This window comes from Plecotus auritus, assembly GCF_963455305.1.
Source record: "Plecotus auritus genome assembly, chromosome: 5".
Classification (NCBI taxonomy): domain Eukaryota; kingdom Metazoa; phylum Chordata; class Mammalia; order Chiroptera; family Vespertilionidae; genus Plecotus; species Plecotus auritus.
Window position 1 is genome coordinate 128,197,085 of NC_137776.1, and position 20,459 is coordinate 128,217,543.

General features: G+C 40.5%; 1 protein-coding gene across 12 annotated transcripts in view; it reads left to right on the forward strand.

The window, feature by feature from the left end:
• MPDZ (multiple PDZ domain crumbs cell polarity complex component) overlaps window positions 1-20,459 on the forward strand; it is a 203,992-nt gene that overhangs the window by 125,793 nt on the left and 57,740 nt on the right. For all 12 annotated transcript variants that reach the window (XM_080671321.1, XM_080671316.1, XM_080671323.1 and 9 more), the window contains 3 exons: window positions 5,032-5,301; window positions 5,564-5,687; window positions 14,280-14,478. In XM_080671321.1, the coding sequence (XP_080527447.1) occupies window positions 5,032-5,301; window positions 5,564-5,687; window positions 14,280-14,478 (593 nt within the window). The remainder of the gene's footprint in view (window positions 1-5,031; window positions 5,302-5,563; window positions 5,688-14,279; window positions 14,479-20,459) is intronic.

Here is a 20,459-nt window from a genome sequence, read left to right on the forward strand (position 1 = left end):
ACCTTCACAGACATAACAAATGCAGAGATAATTGTTTTCAAACTTAAATGCTTCTAGACTTTTGTTTAAAAGATCAACACATTTTGGAGGAAAGGATGCTTTCATTTATTTTTTTCCTATTTTGGCTTAAAAATAACACCCAATAAAAATATAATTGCTATGTAATGAGTCTCCCCTTCCCCTAATCCTCACCTGCAGGCCCCACCCTCGCTCTTGCTCCAGGCATGAAATGATTGCTAGTTGTACATGTCCTCCATTTCTGAGCATCAGTCCCCTAGGATATGCTGTTAATTCTAGTGCACAGTGAACTTGGTGTTTGTCAAGATAGAAACTCCTTTTTGCACCTCTTACACCAAACACATCTCATGGATTCTGTGATATTAAAAAAAAATCCCAAATCTTCACTTATTGTCATGCTATAGCCTAGAATATTGCTATCTTTACATCCCTGTTTAAAATATGTGTATCTTTTGGAGGAGTGGGTTAGTGTCAAAAACTAAATCACTCTAGTCAAGATGATGAAAATGGTTGTGGAAATCCTAGTGACAGAACTGCACGTTTTCAAAATATAAAAGATGTTGCCTTTCTGCAGAGGGCCAGTGCATAAACAATACAGGAGGTATACCCTATCTCAGAAAGAGTGGGGACAAGGTAAGTTGGAGTAGCTATGCTTATGGCATATTTCCCAAAAGTCTTAAGAAGCCTTCAGTGGAGGACTGCTTATTAGAGGAAAGCAGGTTGTGTCCAGTGAGTGTTTAAATTTAGCCAGCCTATGTAAAAATATATTACCTGGGCAAATACTGTGCCCAAGTATAATCTTAGCTTATTCATTACACTTAAGAAATAGACCTGTTTCAAGTAAATTTGACATTTTTATTTAACCTCTCCCCCGTTTTTTCCACAGAAAACGAGACTATATCAAGTGGAGGCACATGTTAGATGGATTTTTGGTATCTCAGCTTCATTTAGATACCAGGTTGCAGTTATTTTTGGACATATATGGGGGAAGAACGATTTTTCTTTTAGATCCATAAGACTTTTAAAAATAAAACTCAGTTGGTTGTTCAGCAACCAGAAATGTTTCTTAAGTAGGCTTATGTTGTCTGCTGTGTTGATTAGCTCTTTCTTTTTGTGTGTCTCTGTTAACTCCTTCATGAATAATGCATGGAAATTTGTTACTCGATTTACAGTAAACCCCAGCTAAGGAGGGCAGCTTGAACTCTTTTTCTGATGAAAAGTGGTTTTTGTTGTTATGTTTATTTAGGGAGTGGGAGAGATGACTTACTGCTAGTTATCATGATGAATTTAGAATACAGAAGCTAACCAATTGCCTTAGTAAGTACACTGCTATTTTTAATAAGACTGAAATAATCCAAGTTGGGTGGATGAGCTAACATGTTATTGATTAGGTTCTACGAGTGCAAGAGGAGGATATTTTTCTATCATTTTTTCCCGAGGATTCTAAAGATGTTAATTGCTTGTTTGGTATTTCCATTTTTCTCAGTTCTTTGTACCATGAACATGTTAATTCCAGAGAGATGAAAACTTTTTTGAGGGAGAGGAAAGATAATTGTGTTGAAGCAATTGATTACCCGCTTAGAAAATATGAAAAGAGACTCCATATCTCACACCACACCCTGAAATAAATTTTAGATGGTTTAAAACTGAATCTGAAAACAAAGCAATTCTAAAATAGAAGAAATATACTATAAAGAATTTTGTTTACTTTGTGCAGAGGAAGGACTTATTAAGCAACATTAAGTAAAACCCAAAAGCACACAAAAAAAATTGACAAATTTAATTGTGTAAAGAATTTCGTTAAAAAATACATAAAGAATTCTTGATTACATATAGATTTTAACTCCTGCATGTATAGACCCTATAAACTTAGAAGTAACAAGCTGAGGAAAGATTTCTAGTGTATATCACAAAGACTTTATATTAAGAATATGTCAATGGCCACAGTAAGTGAATACCATCTGATAGAATCATTGGTAAAGTATACCAGTATAAAGAGAGAGTTCACAGGAGGCATACTAATGGCATGTCCTCACCCATCGTCAGGTGCACGTAGTAAAGCACTGAACCACTAATTGGAAGCCCATTTGATATGCACAGCATTGCAAGCGTGCATATCATTTGAACAACAGCTCTAATTGTAGGAGTTTATACTAAATAAATTTTCACGGGTCCACAAAGATGTGCAGAAAAAATAACAGCAATGACTAATGGTTATCAGGCACTTTCTAGTAAGTCAGGCATGTTTTTAGTACTTTGTAATTTTAACTCTATCCTCCCACCATTCCTGTACTAGGTCCTATTATTTTCCCTAATTGATAGAGGAGGGAACCAATGCACAGAGTACATATGAGTAACTTGTCTAAGCTGAAAGAGGTACCTCCTGGTGGAGCCAACATCTCAGCTGAGGCAGCTGGGCACCAAAGTCTGCACACTAGGCCTTTCCAGACTTAGGGATATTTTGTAGCCTTAAGAAGATTGAAGTTGACTTTTATTCATTGACATGGGAATCTCTCATGTCAGGGTATAAGTTTACTTCAAAAGACCAATAGCACCCTGGCCAGGTATTTCAGTTGGTTAGGGCATTGTCCTGTACACCAAAAGGTTGAAGGTTCAGTTCATGTCGGGGCACATACCTAGGTTGCAGGTTCCATCCCCGGTTGGGTGTGCACGGGAGGCAATTGGTCTGTTTGTCTCCTACATTGATGTTTCTCTTCCTCTCTCGCTCCCTCTCCTTCCCTTCCTTCCTTTCTCTCTAAAATCAATAAACATATCCTTGGGTGAGGAAAACCTGTGTAGTGTATGGATCTGTTTAGGTTTTAAAATGTATGTATGAGCTTGGATGTGTGAGTGTGTACATTTGGAGATATATATATATATATATATGTGTGTGTGTGTGTGTGTGTACACACACATACACACACACACACACACACACACACACACACACTAGAGGCCCGGTGCACAAAATTCATGCACTGGGGGAGGGTGTCCCTCAGCCCAACCTGCACCCTCTCCAATCTGGGATCCCTCGAGGGATGTCTGACTGCCCGTTTAGGCCCAATCCAGGCAGTCAGACATCCCTTTCACAATCTAGGACTGCTGGCTCCCAACTGCTCACCTGCCTGCCTTATTGCCCCTAACCGCTTTTGCCTGCCAGCCTGATCACCCCCTAACTACTCCCCTGCCAGCCTGATCGACGCCTAACTGTTCCCCTGCCAGCCCGATCGTCCCCAACTGCCCTCCCCTGACAACCCGGTCACCCCCAAATGCCCTCCCCTGCATATTCCCTCTTTATTAGATAGGGTTTTTTCTTTAGCATATTGGACAGCCCTAATTGGTTTGGCTCAGTGGGTGGAGCATCGGCCTACAGACTCAAGGGTCCCAGGTTCGATTCTGGTCAAGGGCATGTACCTTGGTTGGGGGCACATACCCAGTGGGGAGTGTGCAGGAGGCAGCTGATCGATGTTTCTCTCTCATAGATGTTTCTAGCTCTCTATCCCTTTCCCTTCCTCTCTGTGAAAAATCAATAAAATATATATTTTAAAAAAAGAAACATTTAAGATTCCTCCATATCTGCCTGGCTGGTGTGACTCAGTGGTTGAGACCCCAGGCTGCCACCACTGGAAGGGGATCGCACCCCGGCCAGGCTCAGACCCCAGCCCAGGCTGCCGCAGCTGGCCATAAGATCGCGTGGCGGGGGTGCGCAGCCCTGCCGGCCTGAGATCCCCAGCCCAGGCTGCCGCATCAGGCTGGGGGATCGCGCGGCTTGGGTGCGAGGCCCTGCCGGCCTGAGACCACAGCCCAGGCTGTGGCCAGGGATCGTGCCAGGCACTGGCGCTTCCCAGCCAGACACCCCGGGCTGCCGCCACTGGGTGTACTCGGGGACTCCAGCAGGGCTAAGAGGACTGGGCGCCACCATCTTGTGGCTATGGGCGCTGCCATTTTGTTGTGGAGTGACGGTTAATTTGCATATTACTCTTTTATTAAATAGGATATGTAATGCAAATGAATTTTAAAATCTGATTCATAAACACACAACTGAAGCCAACCAGTTTTACTGGGGAGAGGACCAGAAGTAGGAGCCACACAGGAAGACTTTAATATAGTGTGCATACACATTATGCACCTGTATGGCTTGAAACTTTTCCAGTGACAATGTATTTATATACTACTTTTATACTTTCAAAACATCCATCAAAGAATTGAAAATTGATAAGTTTATTCAACAGCAGCAGTTCATGGAGCTACTGCTTGCCCAAAGCACATAAGTGATACAGTATATCTGTTGTAAGTACATATATATATTTATGTAGAACTATAGAATTTTATTAGAGTTTAGGGAAATTTAGAAATTAATATAAAGCCAAGAGAGGTTCTGTAATGTACAGAATTGTTAATGAGAAAGCCAGAATTAGAACCTATATCTTATAATCCCCATTTTAGTGTTTCTTCTGTTATATCTTGCACAATATTTATGAAAAATTTCCCTACAATAATATGAATTGTGTGGCTTTCTGTTCTTCTCCATAAATACCTATAAATATCTGTTGAAATAATTTTCCATTGAAGGTTCTTGTGAATCTGAATCAATTAATGTCATTCTCTGTATGCATTTGATCTTATAATACTTAGAAACTCAGGCTACTCTTTAAATAAGATTTGGAAATATGTTACTTGCTTTCCCATTTAAATTGAACTCCGGATGATTTTATTTGTGAATAGAACATACTAATGTATCTAAATGATCTCATATACAGTATAGTGTACAAGTATAACATGAAATGTATGATTGCAGGAAATGTATTGAAAAGCATTTATAAAAATAAAGGTATACAGAATATCAGCTAAGTGATGAATTTGTATGTTTGCTAATGCTTTTTAACTAATGAATAATTATGTTGTGGTTAGGTTTCTTCCCCACTAAGTAGTCAGTCATTAAGAAAGGATCCTACAAAATACATTGAAGTAATTCTGGCCATAATTTTTTCTTTTTTATTCTCTCATCATCAGGATGTCACTGACAATTCTTCAGATCCAATACTTGATCTGCACGTGCCCTTGGAAGAACTCTACACCCAGAACCTCCTGCAAAGACAGGATGACAGCCCACCTTCCATAGACTTGAGCATGGGACCTGCTTCTGGGTTTATTGTAAATGATTATACACCTGAACAACAATATGGATGTGAAAACACAGGCGTGTGGGCTGAGTCTCACCTACCCAGTGAAGTTATATCAAGTACAGAGCTTACTTCTCTGCTGCCAGATTCAACAGGAAAGGTACTATTTTAAAGATACAGTGTGTGTGTGAGGATGAGGTCATGAGGTCAGGGACAGAAAAGTATTCTGGCTCAGCTCCCCACGCGGAGCTGGTGCTCTCCTGACGCTGAGGTTTTCCAGAAGCCAACCTATGAACTTGTCTTGGTTATGGATCCTTGTGGAATCAAGCACAACCAATGAGAGAACATGTGTGATGTTGAAATCATATTCCAAAGTCTAGTTTCCCTTTCCATGTGACTTTTTTTTTTCTTCTTTCCGTCAGGGCTCTGAGTTCTTAAATCAGCAGAGCTCTCTGGCCTCTACTGCTGAGCGAGCCATGCTTCAGAATATATCCAGAGAGTTTTTTGAGAAGACGATTACCATTGCAAAAGGCAATTCTAGCCTAGGTAAGTTCCTTATTTTCCACACATACCTCCCCAACCAACCCCCTCAGAAAGAGGAAAAATTGAACCGGTTTTGATATTTTTGGCTATAGATAAGAAAATAGATGTTCTAAATTTTACTGTCGTTTTTATGGTTTCCCTTTTTATGTACTCATTATTTTTCCTGAAATGGTTAACAGGTTTGTTTAGTTCAGACTAGCTTAAATCCCTCACTCTCTTAATTACTTATAAGTATGTAGTGGCCTCATTTACATTCAAGTAAAAGATACACAGAATTGTTTGTGTATGAAATAGCAAATCAGAAAAGGAATTCTTAGAAAATGAAAAGTCAGCAATTTGGAATTCTAAATTCTTTGGAAAAGCAAATTAATAGCTTTTTTGAATGTTACCAGTTATGCATTAAGTCAGTTTGTATTTAATTTCTTTCATTCACTGGAAGAAAGACTAAAAAGACAGCCAGGTGTGCCACTACCAAAATATAAATGCGAGTTATAATAGTCCTTCCCAGGTGGCAGGAGTTTTGTGTCCTTTCTTAGCCAGAAGGGGTTGTGGCTAGTTAATAATCATACAGCCTTCAGAGTTGGGCAAAGAAAACTTTCTGTAAAAATGAAATCCTAATTTTAATAACTAAAGCTCTATTGAGGCAGAGCACATTTGTTCTTTTTTTGTTTTTCTTTCAAGTTAAGCTGTCATGTGACTCAGCTCTGTCCCTAGTGCTCTCCGATGGAAAGTAGGATGTAGGATGTTAGAACAGGTGCTCTGAATGCAGAGTGTTGTCCAGAACTCTGGTCAGCTCTGTATCACAGATGCTGCTCCTTCTGGGATGTGACCTACCAGTGCCCTTTACGTTGATATCTCACGGCAGGGTCTTGTTTCCTTGTTAAATTTGAGACTTGGCAAAGAAGTCCAGCAGGGCTTACGTGGTAAGTGGGATTCTAGTCTATGTCTCATTCTTGATTTTGTTCCATTTGGTGGTAGCTGGGTTCTACCAACAGCAGCTAAATGGAGAATTATAGTAGAGAATGTTTACTTAGTTATAACATTTTGTATGTATTTACATTTAATAGAATGGTATAAAATGTAAACTACAGAACTTTCTGTAATTCACTAATTTGAGACATATTATAAATATCAAAGCATGTCAGAAATAGTTCATCTGCTAATGCAGTGTTTCTGGAAGCATGTTACTTAGAACACCGGTTTTGCGGGATGTAAGTAGGAGTTATGCGTGGGTTCCAAGTTTAAGAGTTTGAAATGTGATGAATTTAAGGAGATGGACTTCTGTTTGTGCTACATCTCAGCATCTTTAATACTCAGATGTGCATGTGCCTCTTTAAGAAGAAGTTATAGAGTGCACCATTTCTCTCATTATTTTGCCATAAAACCCATTGTTTTTACCAACTCATAAAACAGAGATTTTGTAAAAATCTCTATTGTTTTGAGAAACTGTATTCTATTATTTTCACCCAACTATCGATCGTTCATTTTTTTTCCATATTATAGCCACTGTCTAGAGACACCATGAAGCAGTTACTTTTCTCAAGGAACATGAGTTTAAGAAATTAGCAAATTGACACATAAAGTTCTAAATGCATTGCATACTGTGATAGACACTCATACATAGAACATTGAAAGCTTAAAAGAGGGAATAACTGATTCCTGCTCTCCGAGTGTGTGCAGTTTAGAAAGGTTTCAAAGAGGAGAAGATATTTGATTTAGTGCTTTAAAGAGGAGGAATAGAGTTTTACCACATAGTTGAGGAGTTAGGAAAAGTTGGAAGTGATTAGAACTAAGGCAGAGAAATGTGAAGCATTACTGAGTTTCATTTGGTATGGATGAAGTATGGTGCAATGGTGAGCAAAGTAAGAAATGAAGTTAAAGGTAGAGTAGATGGAAGACGGCTGTGGGGTGGGTTCGTGGGCAGGACACAGGACTTCTGCTGTAACACCCTCCTGGCTTAAACTCCTACATACAGTGGGAGCTAAGGGCAGAAGAGTGACATGATGGGGTTTGTGTTTTAGGAAGATCATGCTGGCTTAATTTGGAGAATTAGATTGGAAACAGTTGGAGACTCTTGTAAGAGCCATGGTTTGAGTACATCTGATTTTACAATCTGAACCCTTTAGCTTGCTTGCTTATTTTTAGTTTGCTGAGAGAATGTTGAATTTTTCAAATCTTTTTCTTCATCTGTTCAGAAAAATCACATGGATTTTTAATATATTCTATTAAATCATCAGGACATTATTATTATTTTTTAAATATGTTTTAATTGATTTTTATGGAGAGGAAGGGAGAGGGATAGAGAGATAGAAACATTGATAAGAGAGAAACATAATCAATGGGCTGCCTCCTGCATTCCCCCACTGGATATTGAGCTGGCAACTCGGGCATGTGCCCTGAGCGGGAATCGAACTGGTGACCTCTTGGTTCCTGGGTTGATGCTCAACTGCTGAGCAACACTGGCCAGACACCTTATTTTTTAAGTGTGGTTCAAGATACCTAACATAAAACTTACCATTTTAACCATTTTTAAGTGTACATTTCTGTGACATTAGATACATTCACATTGTGGTACAACCATCACTACCATCCATCTCCAGACCTTTTCATCTTCTCCGACTGAAACTCTGTAACTATCTATATATATAAAAGGCTGAGTGACCGGCCTACTGGCCAACCACCCGGTAGATATGACATGCACTGACCACCAGGGGGCAGACACTCAATGCAGGAGCTGCTGAGCGACAGCAACTTTGCAGAGTGCCCTCTCACACTCCGGGACCCCTTAGGGGATGTTGGAGAGCCCATTTCGGCCCAATCCCTGCAGGCCAGGCCAAGGGACCCCACTGGCTGGAGGGACCCTGCTCACTCTGCAGACCCTCTTCGAGCCCTGGTGCCACCCCAGGGGAGGGACCGTGGGAGGTTGGCTCCAGGGCATCTCCGGCCCTTTTCGCCCAGTCCCGCCCTGCCAGCCACCTTCTAATTAATTTCTTTTCAGTGTGCACAAATCCGTGCACCGGGCCTCTAGTTAAATAATAATTCCCCATTTTCCCTGTCCCCTACCTCCTAGCAACCATCATTCTATCATCTGTCCCTATACATTTTGACTACTCTGGGTACGTCATGTAAGTGAAATCATGGAATATTTGTCTTTTTGTGACTGGCATATTTCACTTAGCATAATGCCCTCAAGGTTCATCCATCTATGTTGCAGTATGTTGCAGGATTTCCTCCTTTTGAAGGTAGAATATTTCATTATCTATATAAAAGCAAAGCGACCGTTTGACCATTCGACTGGTAGCTATGATGTGCACTGACCACCAGGGGCAGATGCTCTGACTGGTAGGTTAGGTTGCTGGCCATGGGTTAGCTTGCTGCTGGGGCCCTGTCAGCCCCGAATCTGGTTCACCCGCACCCTGGACCCAGAGAGGAGGGAGGAGGGAGCCCAATTCCTCACAGAATCAGCCATGGGTTAGCTTGCTGTGATATTAAAATATTTCTTCTAATTCATTTGCTTTCAATGTGCATGAATCCGTGCACTGGGCCACTAGTATATAAGTAAACACACATACCACTTTTTTATTGATTTTTTAGAGAGAGAGAAAGGGAGTAGGAGGAGAGAGAGAGAAACATTGACTGGCTACCTCCAGCATACCTCCTACCTGGGAATGAGCCTGCAATCCCGGGCATGTGCCCTGACCAGGAATCTAACTGTCAACCTTTCAGTACACTGGGTGATACTCAACCAACTAAGCCAAACTGGCCAGAGCAACCACAGGTTGCTTATTCATTTATCTGTTGTTGGACACTTGAGTTGATTCCACCATAGCTTTTAAGTTTTGATTTTTAAAATATACTAATCATGATTAATCTCTTGGGGGGAAAAATAGTGAAAGGTGAAGTATCCTTGCTTTCTGTTATATCAGAAAATCCATTTAAACCTCAATATCTTGATTTTAAAATTCACGTATAAGAGAGCCCTTTCATTTGTTGTGTGAAACTAAACCTAGAAGTATGCAAACATAGTACCATTAGCTTTTTAACCAAATCTATCTATATAAAAGAATAATATGCTAAGTGTCCTTCCCACTTTCTGACCAGTCGCTATGACGTGCACTGACCACCAGGGGGCAGACGCTCAATGCAGGAGCTGCTGTGACACACACAGAGAAATGGCACCTCGGACTTGGCCCCCAGAAAGCAACACTTGGCTTCCCCCAAGTGGGACACAGGCCCTGTCACCACCCTGGAGCGACAGCCTACCAAATTGCAGCCAAGACCCCATGGCGCAAAATGCAGCCCATAGCCCAGCCCACCCCTGAAAAGGTTGCTATGGGTGCTGGGTATGACAGCACGTAGCAACGCCCGGCTTCCTCTCCCTAGCAACTAACCTCCTTGGAGTTCCAGGAACACAGGTGGAAACATTTTACACTGTAACCAAATGTCTGTGAAGCATTTTCCCATACCTCATCTCATTTGATCCTCACAGAAGTCCTGGAGTAGGTAGATAGGAGACTTGGTGGAATCCAATTTCTTTTCATTAGCTGGAAAATGGAGATTTAGAAAGCTTAGAAATTTGACCCAACTGAAAAGAAGTGAGAAATGGTGGACCTTGAAAATGGCTTCAGGTTTTCTCACTGTGCAGAATATAGTCAAACACTGCTGCAGTTAAATATTTTACCCTTTGTTCTCCCTGCGTGATCTACAATAATAATCTGCTTCGTGTTGATATTTACTGCTGTTTTGCTGACAATTACCTGAAAGAGAAGTTGGGGTGCTTCACTGGGCTGGAGAAAGTTTAGCTAAATCAGAAAGCAGGTCTAATTAAGCATGTTTATTCTATATATATAAAAGGCTAAGTTGACTTGTGCATGTGCGATACATATAAAGCTCTTGCTGGTGCCAATCCCACGTGTGTGATTCCATCTGTCATTGTTGATCGTGAATTTGGTTGACACTTCTATTATAGAGAAAGGGCAAATAGCAATATTAAAATATTTCTTCTAATTAATTTCCTTTCAATGTGCATGAATTCGTGCACCAGGCCACTAGTTTTAATATAAATATAAGTAACTTTTAGTTTTACTTTTGTGATTCATTTTAATTAATTTACATACTCAAAATGTTAGATAGGGCTTTTCCTGGATATGCAATTTCCTGAGGCCCAGCATTTTGGTGTTCAAATTCACTTTGCTAAAGCGAGAACGTTTCTCTGTTGTCTCATTTGACTGGAGATGTTCACTATTCAGATGTCTACAGCACTTAGAGTAACTAAATGTAAACGAATTGTGAAAAAGGCCTATTATTAAAATCTGCGTAAAATATTAAAGTAATTTAGCTAAAGCATCCATTTAAGCTTTTGATGTAGGAAGGTGTTGCCTTTACAACTTGAAGTAACAAGAAATGTGATAATATTTTGGAAAATCCAAGTAGAGGCTTGCTTTGTGCTGATAGGTGTGTTGTGAAAGGTCTATCCGTGAACAAATGAACACTTTTTCTTAGACTCACAGTCTCCCCTTAGCTTACAAGAGCTTGTTTTAGGTTTTGTTTTCTGGATAGGTTCTGGAAAAGTTGTCATAATCCATTTGCTTTGATTTCATGAATCACTTTTTTTTAACTCTGTTAAATTTAGGGAGGAAATGTCATATGCAAATATATGCACATATGTACACATGCGTATAGTGACCTTTTAAACTTTTAATCTTGGTGATTTTTGGTAGGTCTGTGCTCCTTTCTGTAGTTACATTGTATTAGGACTTGAAGGTAATAAGGTAGGAGGGAAAGAAAGGTCTATCCTCTCTTCACAGATTAGGTACAGAAACATAAACAGACTCACTCACTTTTCTGAAAGTGCTCAGTCTTTAGGAGATGGAAGCAGAATTGAAACCTCAGTCTCTCTCTGGTTTTCACATATTACACATCAGTGCTTGAGTTACCCAAGGCTACATGGAGATTGTTGTGATAACAAGTGTCATTGTGAAGCTGAATTATGATTTCCTTTAGCCCTTAGAGAACAATGTAACTTTCGATTAGCATAGAGATGCATCTTAAATATATTTTGTGAGCTGTTATTTGTTTATGTTTTGTACTTTGTTGGGCACTTTGGGCCGAGCACTTTGAAAGGTATTCTACGTCAGTTTTTATTATGTATTTATTTTCTCATTTAATACAACCCTAAAAATAGGCATTATCCCCATTTTACAGATGAGTAAAATGAGGCCTACTGTGAGATTAAGTCAGTGGCCCGAGGCCACACTGATTAGAAGTGGTGGCACTCAGATTTGGAACCAGTTCTCTAGTTCTACAGTATATGATTTAGGCTATTCCTGCTATACTCCCTCCCAGAAGAAATTGGGAGATCTTATAAGTTACAATCAAAATCTAGTTAGTGGATATTACCTTGAAGTTGTTGAACCCTGAAAATGATCATTTGGTGAAAGGAAAATACAAGCTGAGATAACTGATGTCTATCTCTTGGTTTATGACAGCCTTAATAGCTGTTGGAGTTGGAAGTTAAAGATGCTATTAAAAATGAAGTTAGAGGTCATGTTGACCATAACTCATGATGTTTGCCCCAAATTTGTGGCTTGCTCTGTTGTAGAGTGTGTGGTGCTAGTGAGAACAAGATGATGTGTTGGGGTCCCAGTACGGGCCACTGAGTGAAATTTTGTTTTGAAGTCATACATTTCGATGTCACTGTAGTACATCGGTGGAGCTTAGTGGGAAGGGTGGCAGCATCAGAGCAAACTAGAGAACCTGTTGAAACATTTCAAAGCCAGCCTCTTTGTTCATAAGAGACCCACCTGGGATGAAACAGCGTCTAAACATGTTTGTTGGCTTATGATCAACAGAGATGTTTCCTTCATGACAATGCATTTAAAAATCATTATTGTGAGTCTTAAAAGAATATTTTGAATTCATTTGATAATGGTTCATTTCTGTCAGAAAATGGTATCTAGTAGCCTGGGTTCCCCATATCCAGGCATGAAATCTCAGGCTATAAGCAAATTGTAGTCAGGGTTGTTCTTTCAAAATATTTAAAAAATATATCTGATTTGGTATAATTAGAATTAATCTTTAGACAGAAAGTATTACTTTGTTTTTGTGTGTGTGTGTGTGTTTTAAATAAATAATTGAAGAGGGAATTTGTGACTTCCCTCAGAAAAAAAGTTTTTATAAGTACTCTCCTTACCTGGTTTTGTTAAATTATCTTGTTTTGGAAGGAACTTTTAGCACTTGATTGAAGTGAATTAACATTATTTTATGTAATGTGTTAACGTAATTTAAAAGGTTTTATATTTTTGAAGGAGTAGAGTGAGTGTAGGATGACAAGGGATTATAAATTCGGGTGAGGCTTGTGAATGTCATTTTTGAGGAAGTGAGATTGAAGTGAGGAGTTAGCTGTTCAGGAGCTGCTGAGAGAGGCTGTCAGTCCCTCTGAAATGGGGAGAGACCAGGTGAATTTCTGAAGCTTAGTTGCTGGAACATAGGGAAGCAAGGAGGACATTGGACAAGGAAGGGTGCATGTTCAGAGGGTCAGGCCACTAGACCCAGAGACTGTGCAAGTAGGCTGTATGTTAGCATTACAGTAGGTTATTAAAGGGTTGTTACCAAGGGAGTGATGTGATTTGTCATCTCTGTCTGCTGAGAAAAATGCACTGGAAGCCAGGAGACCAAACAGGAGGCTGTTTTGAAAAGTGAGGCAAGAGAAAGTGCTGGCCTAGTCTAGAGTTAGTAAGGAAATGGAGAAAGATGAATGGATTCAGGATAAGTTCTGGAGACAAAAATAACAGGACTTGGTGATGGATTAAGTATAAAGGGTGAGAAAGAGGTAGGAATCAAGATTGATTTCAACATATCTGCTTTAAGCAATGGAGAGCAGTATTGTGGTATCAACCCCAAAAAGGGGAAGACATGGAGAAACAAGGGGAGGTAGAAGCTTGGGATTTCAACTGTATGCATACTAAGATTGCATTTCCTGTTATGCATCCAGGGAGCATGTCAGGAGGGCAATTAAATATCTAGATCTGGAGTTTATAGAAATTCAGATTTGGAGATAAAATGGGAGTAGATTAGTATTAAGTTCACATCAGCTTAGTTCAACAGGCACTGTGATAGGCACTGAGGATAGGACTTAATACAAGCTTCTTGATGTTAGGAATTCTGTTACGCTTTTTTATCTCAAGCCACCAACATAGTATTTGGCACATAGTAAGCATATAAGAAGTCTATACTGAATGAACAAACGATTTGGGAATAAAGTAGTAGCACAGAGTTTCTTGATGTATTGAACTAATTTTCCATTCATGGTCCTGTTTTTAATTCTCTTATACATATAAGATGGACTCCCATTGTGAAATTGATTTGATATTGTGAAAACATGCCCCCTGGGAGAGCTTTCTATGTTAAGGGGTAACACATCAGTTCGCCTAAAGTACATTCCCTCCATTGTAGGCCTGTGTATCTTTCATTTTGATTATTTTTTATTGGCTTGAAAAATTAGTGCTAATTCATAGGGATTTATGTGATTTTCAAATTAAAGTGAATTTGAAAGTCACAAATTTAATCCACATCTGTGTTCCTCCATTACCATAGGGATGACAGTAAGCGCTAACAAAGATGGCTTGGGAGTGATTGTCCGAAGCATTATTCATGGAGGTGCCATTAGTAGAGATGGCCGGATTGCCGTTGGGGACTGCATCTTGTCTATTAATGAAGAATCTACTATCAGTTTAACCAACGCCCAGGCACGAGCCATGTTGAGAAGACATTCCCTCATTGGGCCTGACATTAAGTAAGTATCACGGGGACCCCACTTTGGCTTGGGAAATTCAGGAATTTCAGTTTATTAATCAGAGGTGTTTTTTTCCTCCAAATATATTTCTCTTTGATATACAAAAACTACATAATTACTTAATATAAATCACGGATTTGACTATTCCTGAATAGTTCTTGATTTTCGATCGTTTTGAAGATAACAGTGTTGAAATATTTTAGGACTGCGCATGCGTGCCTTGCACTCGCAGATCCTGGATGGGTGGCTGTTTGCAGGAGGACGCTGCCCCTTACTGTGGGGGCAGCTGTGGGCATGAGGACACAGCACTATGTGTGAGGGCTGCAGGCCATAATGGACAGCAAAAGTTTAAAGGCCACCCGCGAGGGGCTGTGGTTCAGATCCAGGTGGAGATTCCAGAGAGGATGTGCAACGGTCTTAATGAAAGACAGACATGAGTAGCAACCGGAAGCTGTGGGAGGGTGGCGCCCAGGGCAGCCACATGCTGCTCGTGTTCTGTGGTTCCATGGGGCAGCTGCAGCGAGGATGCGTGCGCCTGTTTCAGCACATTCCCATGTCTGAGAGCAACTTCATCCAGGTCAGCAAGAGAGAAGGAGTGATCGATGTGCACACAGTGTGTGAATGGTCACTGTGGGCACCGCATGTACCAGCCTCAGCTCCCAATACTGATGTCATGCTGCTGGCACCACCTGGTGTCAGCTGTGCAGTTGGTGCCAAACATGGCCACAACCGGGGAAGGGGACTCAGGTCAGCCAAGAGCTCAGAGCCAACCAGGCTGCCTCCTTTGAAGTCTGTAAGATGTCCATCTACCATCATGAGGGAAAACAGCTCCTCTTGAAGCTTGTACTGGCCACTCTTTTTACCTACAATTATGCCCCCTTCAGATGCAAAGGAAGAATCAGTTTGCACACTGGGAAGACTTGGTGTTCTTCCTGAGACCCCCAGTGGAGGCTTACAGTGGTACTCATGTCCTACCAGCTTGTGATATGATGCACATACCTGTGTTGGAGGCAGAGGACAGGGGGAGTCCAGTGACCACGACCTGGTCAGTGTCAGGAGCCTTCCCATGGTCGCTGAGGTGTCTGGGGCCACCTCTCTCGCTTATGCTAGTGGGGAAGGAGTCCAACAATATGCTTCATGCAAACACTCTGTGCTTAGGGACTCGCTGTCTTTCCTAACCCTGCACCGGCAGGGCCTGACCAGGGTGCAGTACCAGGGGCAGCAGCAGTAACACCCTGTGCAGTGTGAGTGTGGTTGTAGGAGGGAGATGACTAGCTGACCTATTACAGAGACCTTAGAAGGTCCAAGAGCTGGACCCTGCATCTCAGCCTGGCTGAGTAAAGACAGTGGAAGTGAACAGAATGGAGGCCAGAGAGTCTGCCAACGCCGTGCTGAAGCCCTTAGGAAGAGACAGGAAACGGAGAACACTCCCACCTGAAAGGCCCTCCCATTCTCGTAGGATGTGAGAGGACAAGTCAATCCTAAGATCCCGTGGAACCCCTCAGGGAGATTGAAAGGAGAAGGACCAGAACAGCCCAGGAGTATAGCAGCCTCAGCATCACCCAGAAGGGCTCTGATTTATCTCAAACAGTTGAAGGGGAGCTGATCTACAACTAGTATTGGAGGCATACTCCAGAGATCCTTTCCCTAGTCCCTCCCCATCCTGCAGCTCCCCTAGAATAGGAGGAAGCACTCTAGCCATTCCTGGAAGTCCTGCCTATCAGCTGGAATGGGTCTCCAGTGTATGGTTCACCCACCCCTTTTAAGAAGGGGAAACTTAACTTTTCTCAAGTGAGTCACTTCTTTAATTTCTTGAAATAAATAAATACCTGCTATTAAAAAAAGAAATATTTTAAAACAATGTTGCTTTCTCTTTGTAATTTTCCTTTTTAAATGATTTTTGCAAAAACCTTAAATATGAGATATTTAAGACATCTCTCACAGAACAGGAGAGTCCACTCTTAAAATCTTATAAAGAAGATATATGTCCCTCCATATAAGGAATTGTGCACTACCTATTTGACCTGTATGGATCCTAGAACTAAGCCGGTTGTTTGAAGGCCAGTAATGGGCAAGACCATATAGAACAGTGCCAGATGGAGCAGTAATTTACCTGTGCTGAACCTCACGAGCCAAGAGAATTCACCAATATGTTGATCGAGTCTGAATGTAGGTCTTGTAGGATATTCTGTGAGTACGTGCTTAAAATGTCCCATCATCCCATAATGCTCCCAGTGCACGTTATATATGTAGTTTGGTTTTTAAGGCATTAAACATTTCCTGAACCAACATAAAATTAGTTCACGATTTTATTGTCGTACCTCTTCCATGTAACAGCTTGACTTTTCCCTATAGCATTAACCATTGAATATTTGTATGTATTGTATAAGGGATAAGCTAGTAAAATAAGATCTCAGGGAAAGATTGCTGACCTTAAATTAATGTAATTGTTACTGTTAGGGGAGACTTTTTTTTATGAATGCTGTTTTATTGACTTCATTCTGTATTATTCTTTTGCATAGTACATATTGCTAGAGCTTAGGTAAGAAAAACAATATTTACAATCTGGTTTTCATTATGCCTTCAATAAAAAGTAGAAAAATATATATAGTTTGGAGTAGATTCTTCTCTCATAAAAATGTATTATTTTCAGGCAGAATTTCACTAATGGGCTTTCATATTTTTGTATGTCTTTTGATGTTTACTTTATGGAGGAGATCCTGTGACTATTCTATAATTATCTTATTAATAACATGAATGCAAGTAAACATCATTTAAAAATCAGTGTCTCTTTCTCACATGCGCGCGCGCACACACAGACACACACACGCACACAAACACTCCCAAACATACCAACATGATTTCTTTTTAAGTGCCCTACTGTAGCTGTGATTCAGATGGTTATGGTTTGACCATTGGGTGAATGGTGGAAAGAAATTAGAATCATATAATCCTTTTTCAGAAGAAAAAAAAAAGTGCTAAATGATAAAACAAATCTCCCTTTAGTCTGGCCAGGGCTGAGCAGTATGTTCCATGCATTTTGCATGAAGTGTTTTTGGCCCTATGCCTTCCAGATCTCTTGCTTTCATGAGCTAAGGGTTTAGAATTACCTTGAAAGCTATGAGTAATCCTCCCAAAAGGAAAGTCTAGGCCTCCATTACTCTGAATGGAGCCATGCATTGCTCCTGGCTAATTATGTTTTGTAGTCATTGCCTGGATTTAGGCTCCATTTCTGTTTCTTTCCTTTTATTTCTTGTTAGGAATTTAGGTTAATCTGGGGTGGTGGTAGAGAAGTGTATTGGAGGGACCCCCCCCCCAAAAAAAAAAAGACTTACTGGTTCAGTTACATGACTGACTGGTTTTAGGAAAAACATTGCTTGTTGAGACAATGCACCGGGTTTCTTTTTTGCCTTTTACGATTGAGAGCTAGGAACGTGGTGAGTGTGCATTCGTGCACGCCTGGGTAGCTAATTTGAGTTTCAAGAGTTCAAGAACAGCCAGTTTAAGTTCCAGGTTCCATTATTTTCTATGGAAAACCAGATGTGAAGCCTCACCAGAATGCATTCTGTTTCACTTCTCACTCCACCTTGCCAGGAGCTCTTATATTTCTGTAATAATAGCCAGGGTTTTGCGCCTAGCAGCAGCTGCTGGTAACATCTGCCAGATAATTACCGAGCGGAATCAGAATTCACCTGCCTTAACCTAAAGTGTGGGATGAATTCCTGATCAAGGAATAAAAGATTGATTGCAGTTACATTTTCCCATGCTTGTTAATAATCATTGCTATAGACACCAGTAGAGAGCAGATGCTTTTCTGGGGGAGGTGTAGATGGGGAGGGAGCTGGAAAGGGGAAAAACAACCAGGAGCACCCACTTTTAACTACATATGTATGCATCGCATATTCAGCACAAGACATTGACATTTGTTAACACCATTGTAAAAAGATGCCGCGGCGTATGCTTCACATTCTAGATTTTCTACAGCACCTGCTGACGATTGAGCCCCTTTTTATGTGTGAGTATCGGTGATTCAAAAAGCTCATTATGGCTGTGTGTTACAACTTGTCTGTGAAAACCGTTTCATGCTTTTGTACCATCCTGATGCAGGGATAGAGCCAGGCATAGATTCAGGGTATACATTTGGCTTCTTTTTTTCTTCATTTTATATAAGGACATAAATTACAACAGAGCTATGGGTTTGTTGCTTGTAAACCTATTTGAAAATCACATTTTCCAACTACTAAGATTTTAAGCTCCTTTGTCATGGGGTGATCCTGCTGCATGTGCAGGCACAGGCTCTGGGTTAAGAGCCATATCACATTTCGGCATCACGAATGTTCCTTTTTTCCTTCCACTTCAGGTCTAACTAAAGGTTAGTTTACATGTAGGAATTTTTAACATAACTCTCAAATCCGCAGTTTCCGTGTTATTTGCACAGTTCCTAATTTAGTTTCGGTGATTTGCTCTGCATGTGCCGTTGCATTATGGGATGCTTGTTCTGGTGGCCAGGCTGTGTATATTGGGCTATTTATGAAAACTGCCTTCTTTAACCTTTCTCACTGTTACCTAAAATATGAGAAAAATGTTTGTAAAGCTCCCCATCCCTCACCCTTTGAAAACGGTCTTTGAACAAGTATAGAGGAAAATTCATTCCAATATTGTTTAGTATAGGAATATATTTTCCTTCGCAAACGAGTTAAAAATTGAACACTTTGCACTGATTATCATTACTTCACCATTGTGTTCTAACCCCCCCCCCCCACCTGCCCCATTCCTGGCAGTTTTTCTAAATGTTTTAGTTATATGTGTTTGATTATATCGAATCTTCAGAAATAATACCAGTTTTCTTGAATATACTTTGTGGGCTTGGGATTTTATGTTTACCTTTATTTTTTATGTAAAATACAATCAGTCTTCTTTTCCAGTACCAGGTGTTTTGTATTTCTAACATTATTTTTGAAGGGCTAAATGTAAATTTACTATTGAGTATATTTTAACCCACAGAGAAGGTGTTTTTATAGATTAAGTTGGGTCAGAATTAGAGCACCTCTCTTTCACCCAGGCTAGTCCTAAACCCAGTTACCTGTGCTTTCTGCTCGAGTTTTTAATCCTCCAGGTAAAAGTGTCATGGAGAGATTTCCAAGGGTCCCTGAATTGTGATCAGCTGTGACGAGGCTCGCTGGTGCCCTGCTAGAACACTGCCTTATGTTCGTATTATGCCTCTAGTTTACAGGAGTCTCATAAAAAGGGTGTCCTTTTTGTGATGGAGAATACGGGATTGAGTGGTATGATTTACGCTCCCATCACGCTCCTGATGAGAAGGAGCACTGTGTATCCTGACTCCAGATCTAGGTGACCTCACAAAGTGAGGTCACTTTTTATAGAATAACCGCGATGTCTGAAATTATATGCCTTCCTCCTCAGTAATTACGACATTGATGTAATTCGTCTTTTATTAAAACATGAAAGACAGTGCTTTCATCCTGCACTCTGGTGCTGAGATTTTATATGTGCTGTCGTTATGGGTGGGTTATGGAGAGCTAGTTTAATCGTCTTTATGATTTTTATATATTCTTTCAGTTGTGCAAACATGTTGAACTGGCTTCAAATGCAGTATTTCTCTTGCCTTTTCATTAATTTGAGGATCTTGGAACAGCCTACTTAAGGGTATCAACTACAAAGCCTTCTAGGACAGCAGTCAACTTGAATTTTCAAATGTCATTTTCTGAACATTATAGTTGTGGTCAGCGTCTGACTCAGTGCCTTCCACATTATGGGCTTTCACCCAGGACTTGTTGAACTAGGAAGTGATTGTTCAAGTGTACACACAAGGCTTTCCTCTGAAACCACAATGAGCTCATAAGGAGTTGCTACAAATTAGTAAGAGCGTCTTTCCATAAAGCTACAATCTTAACTTCAGACTGGGAGAGTTCATAACTTAACAGAGCTAATATTTACTTGTTGATAATGCTTGTTAATAC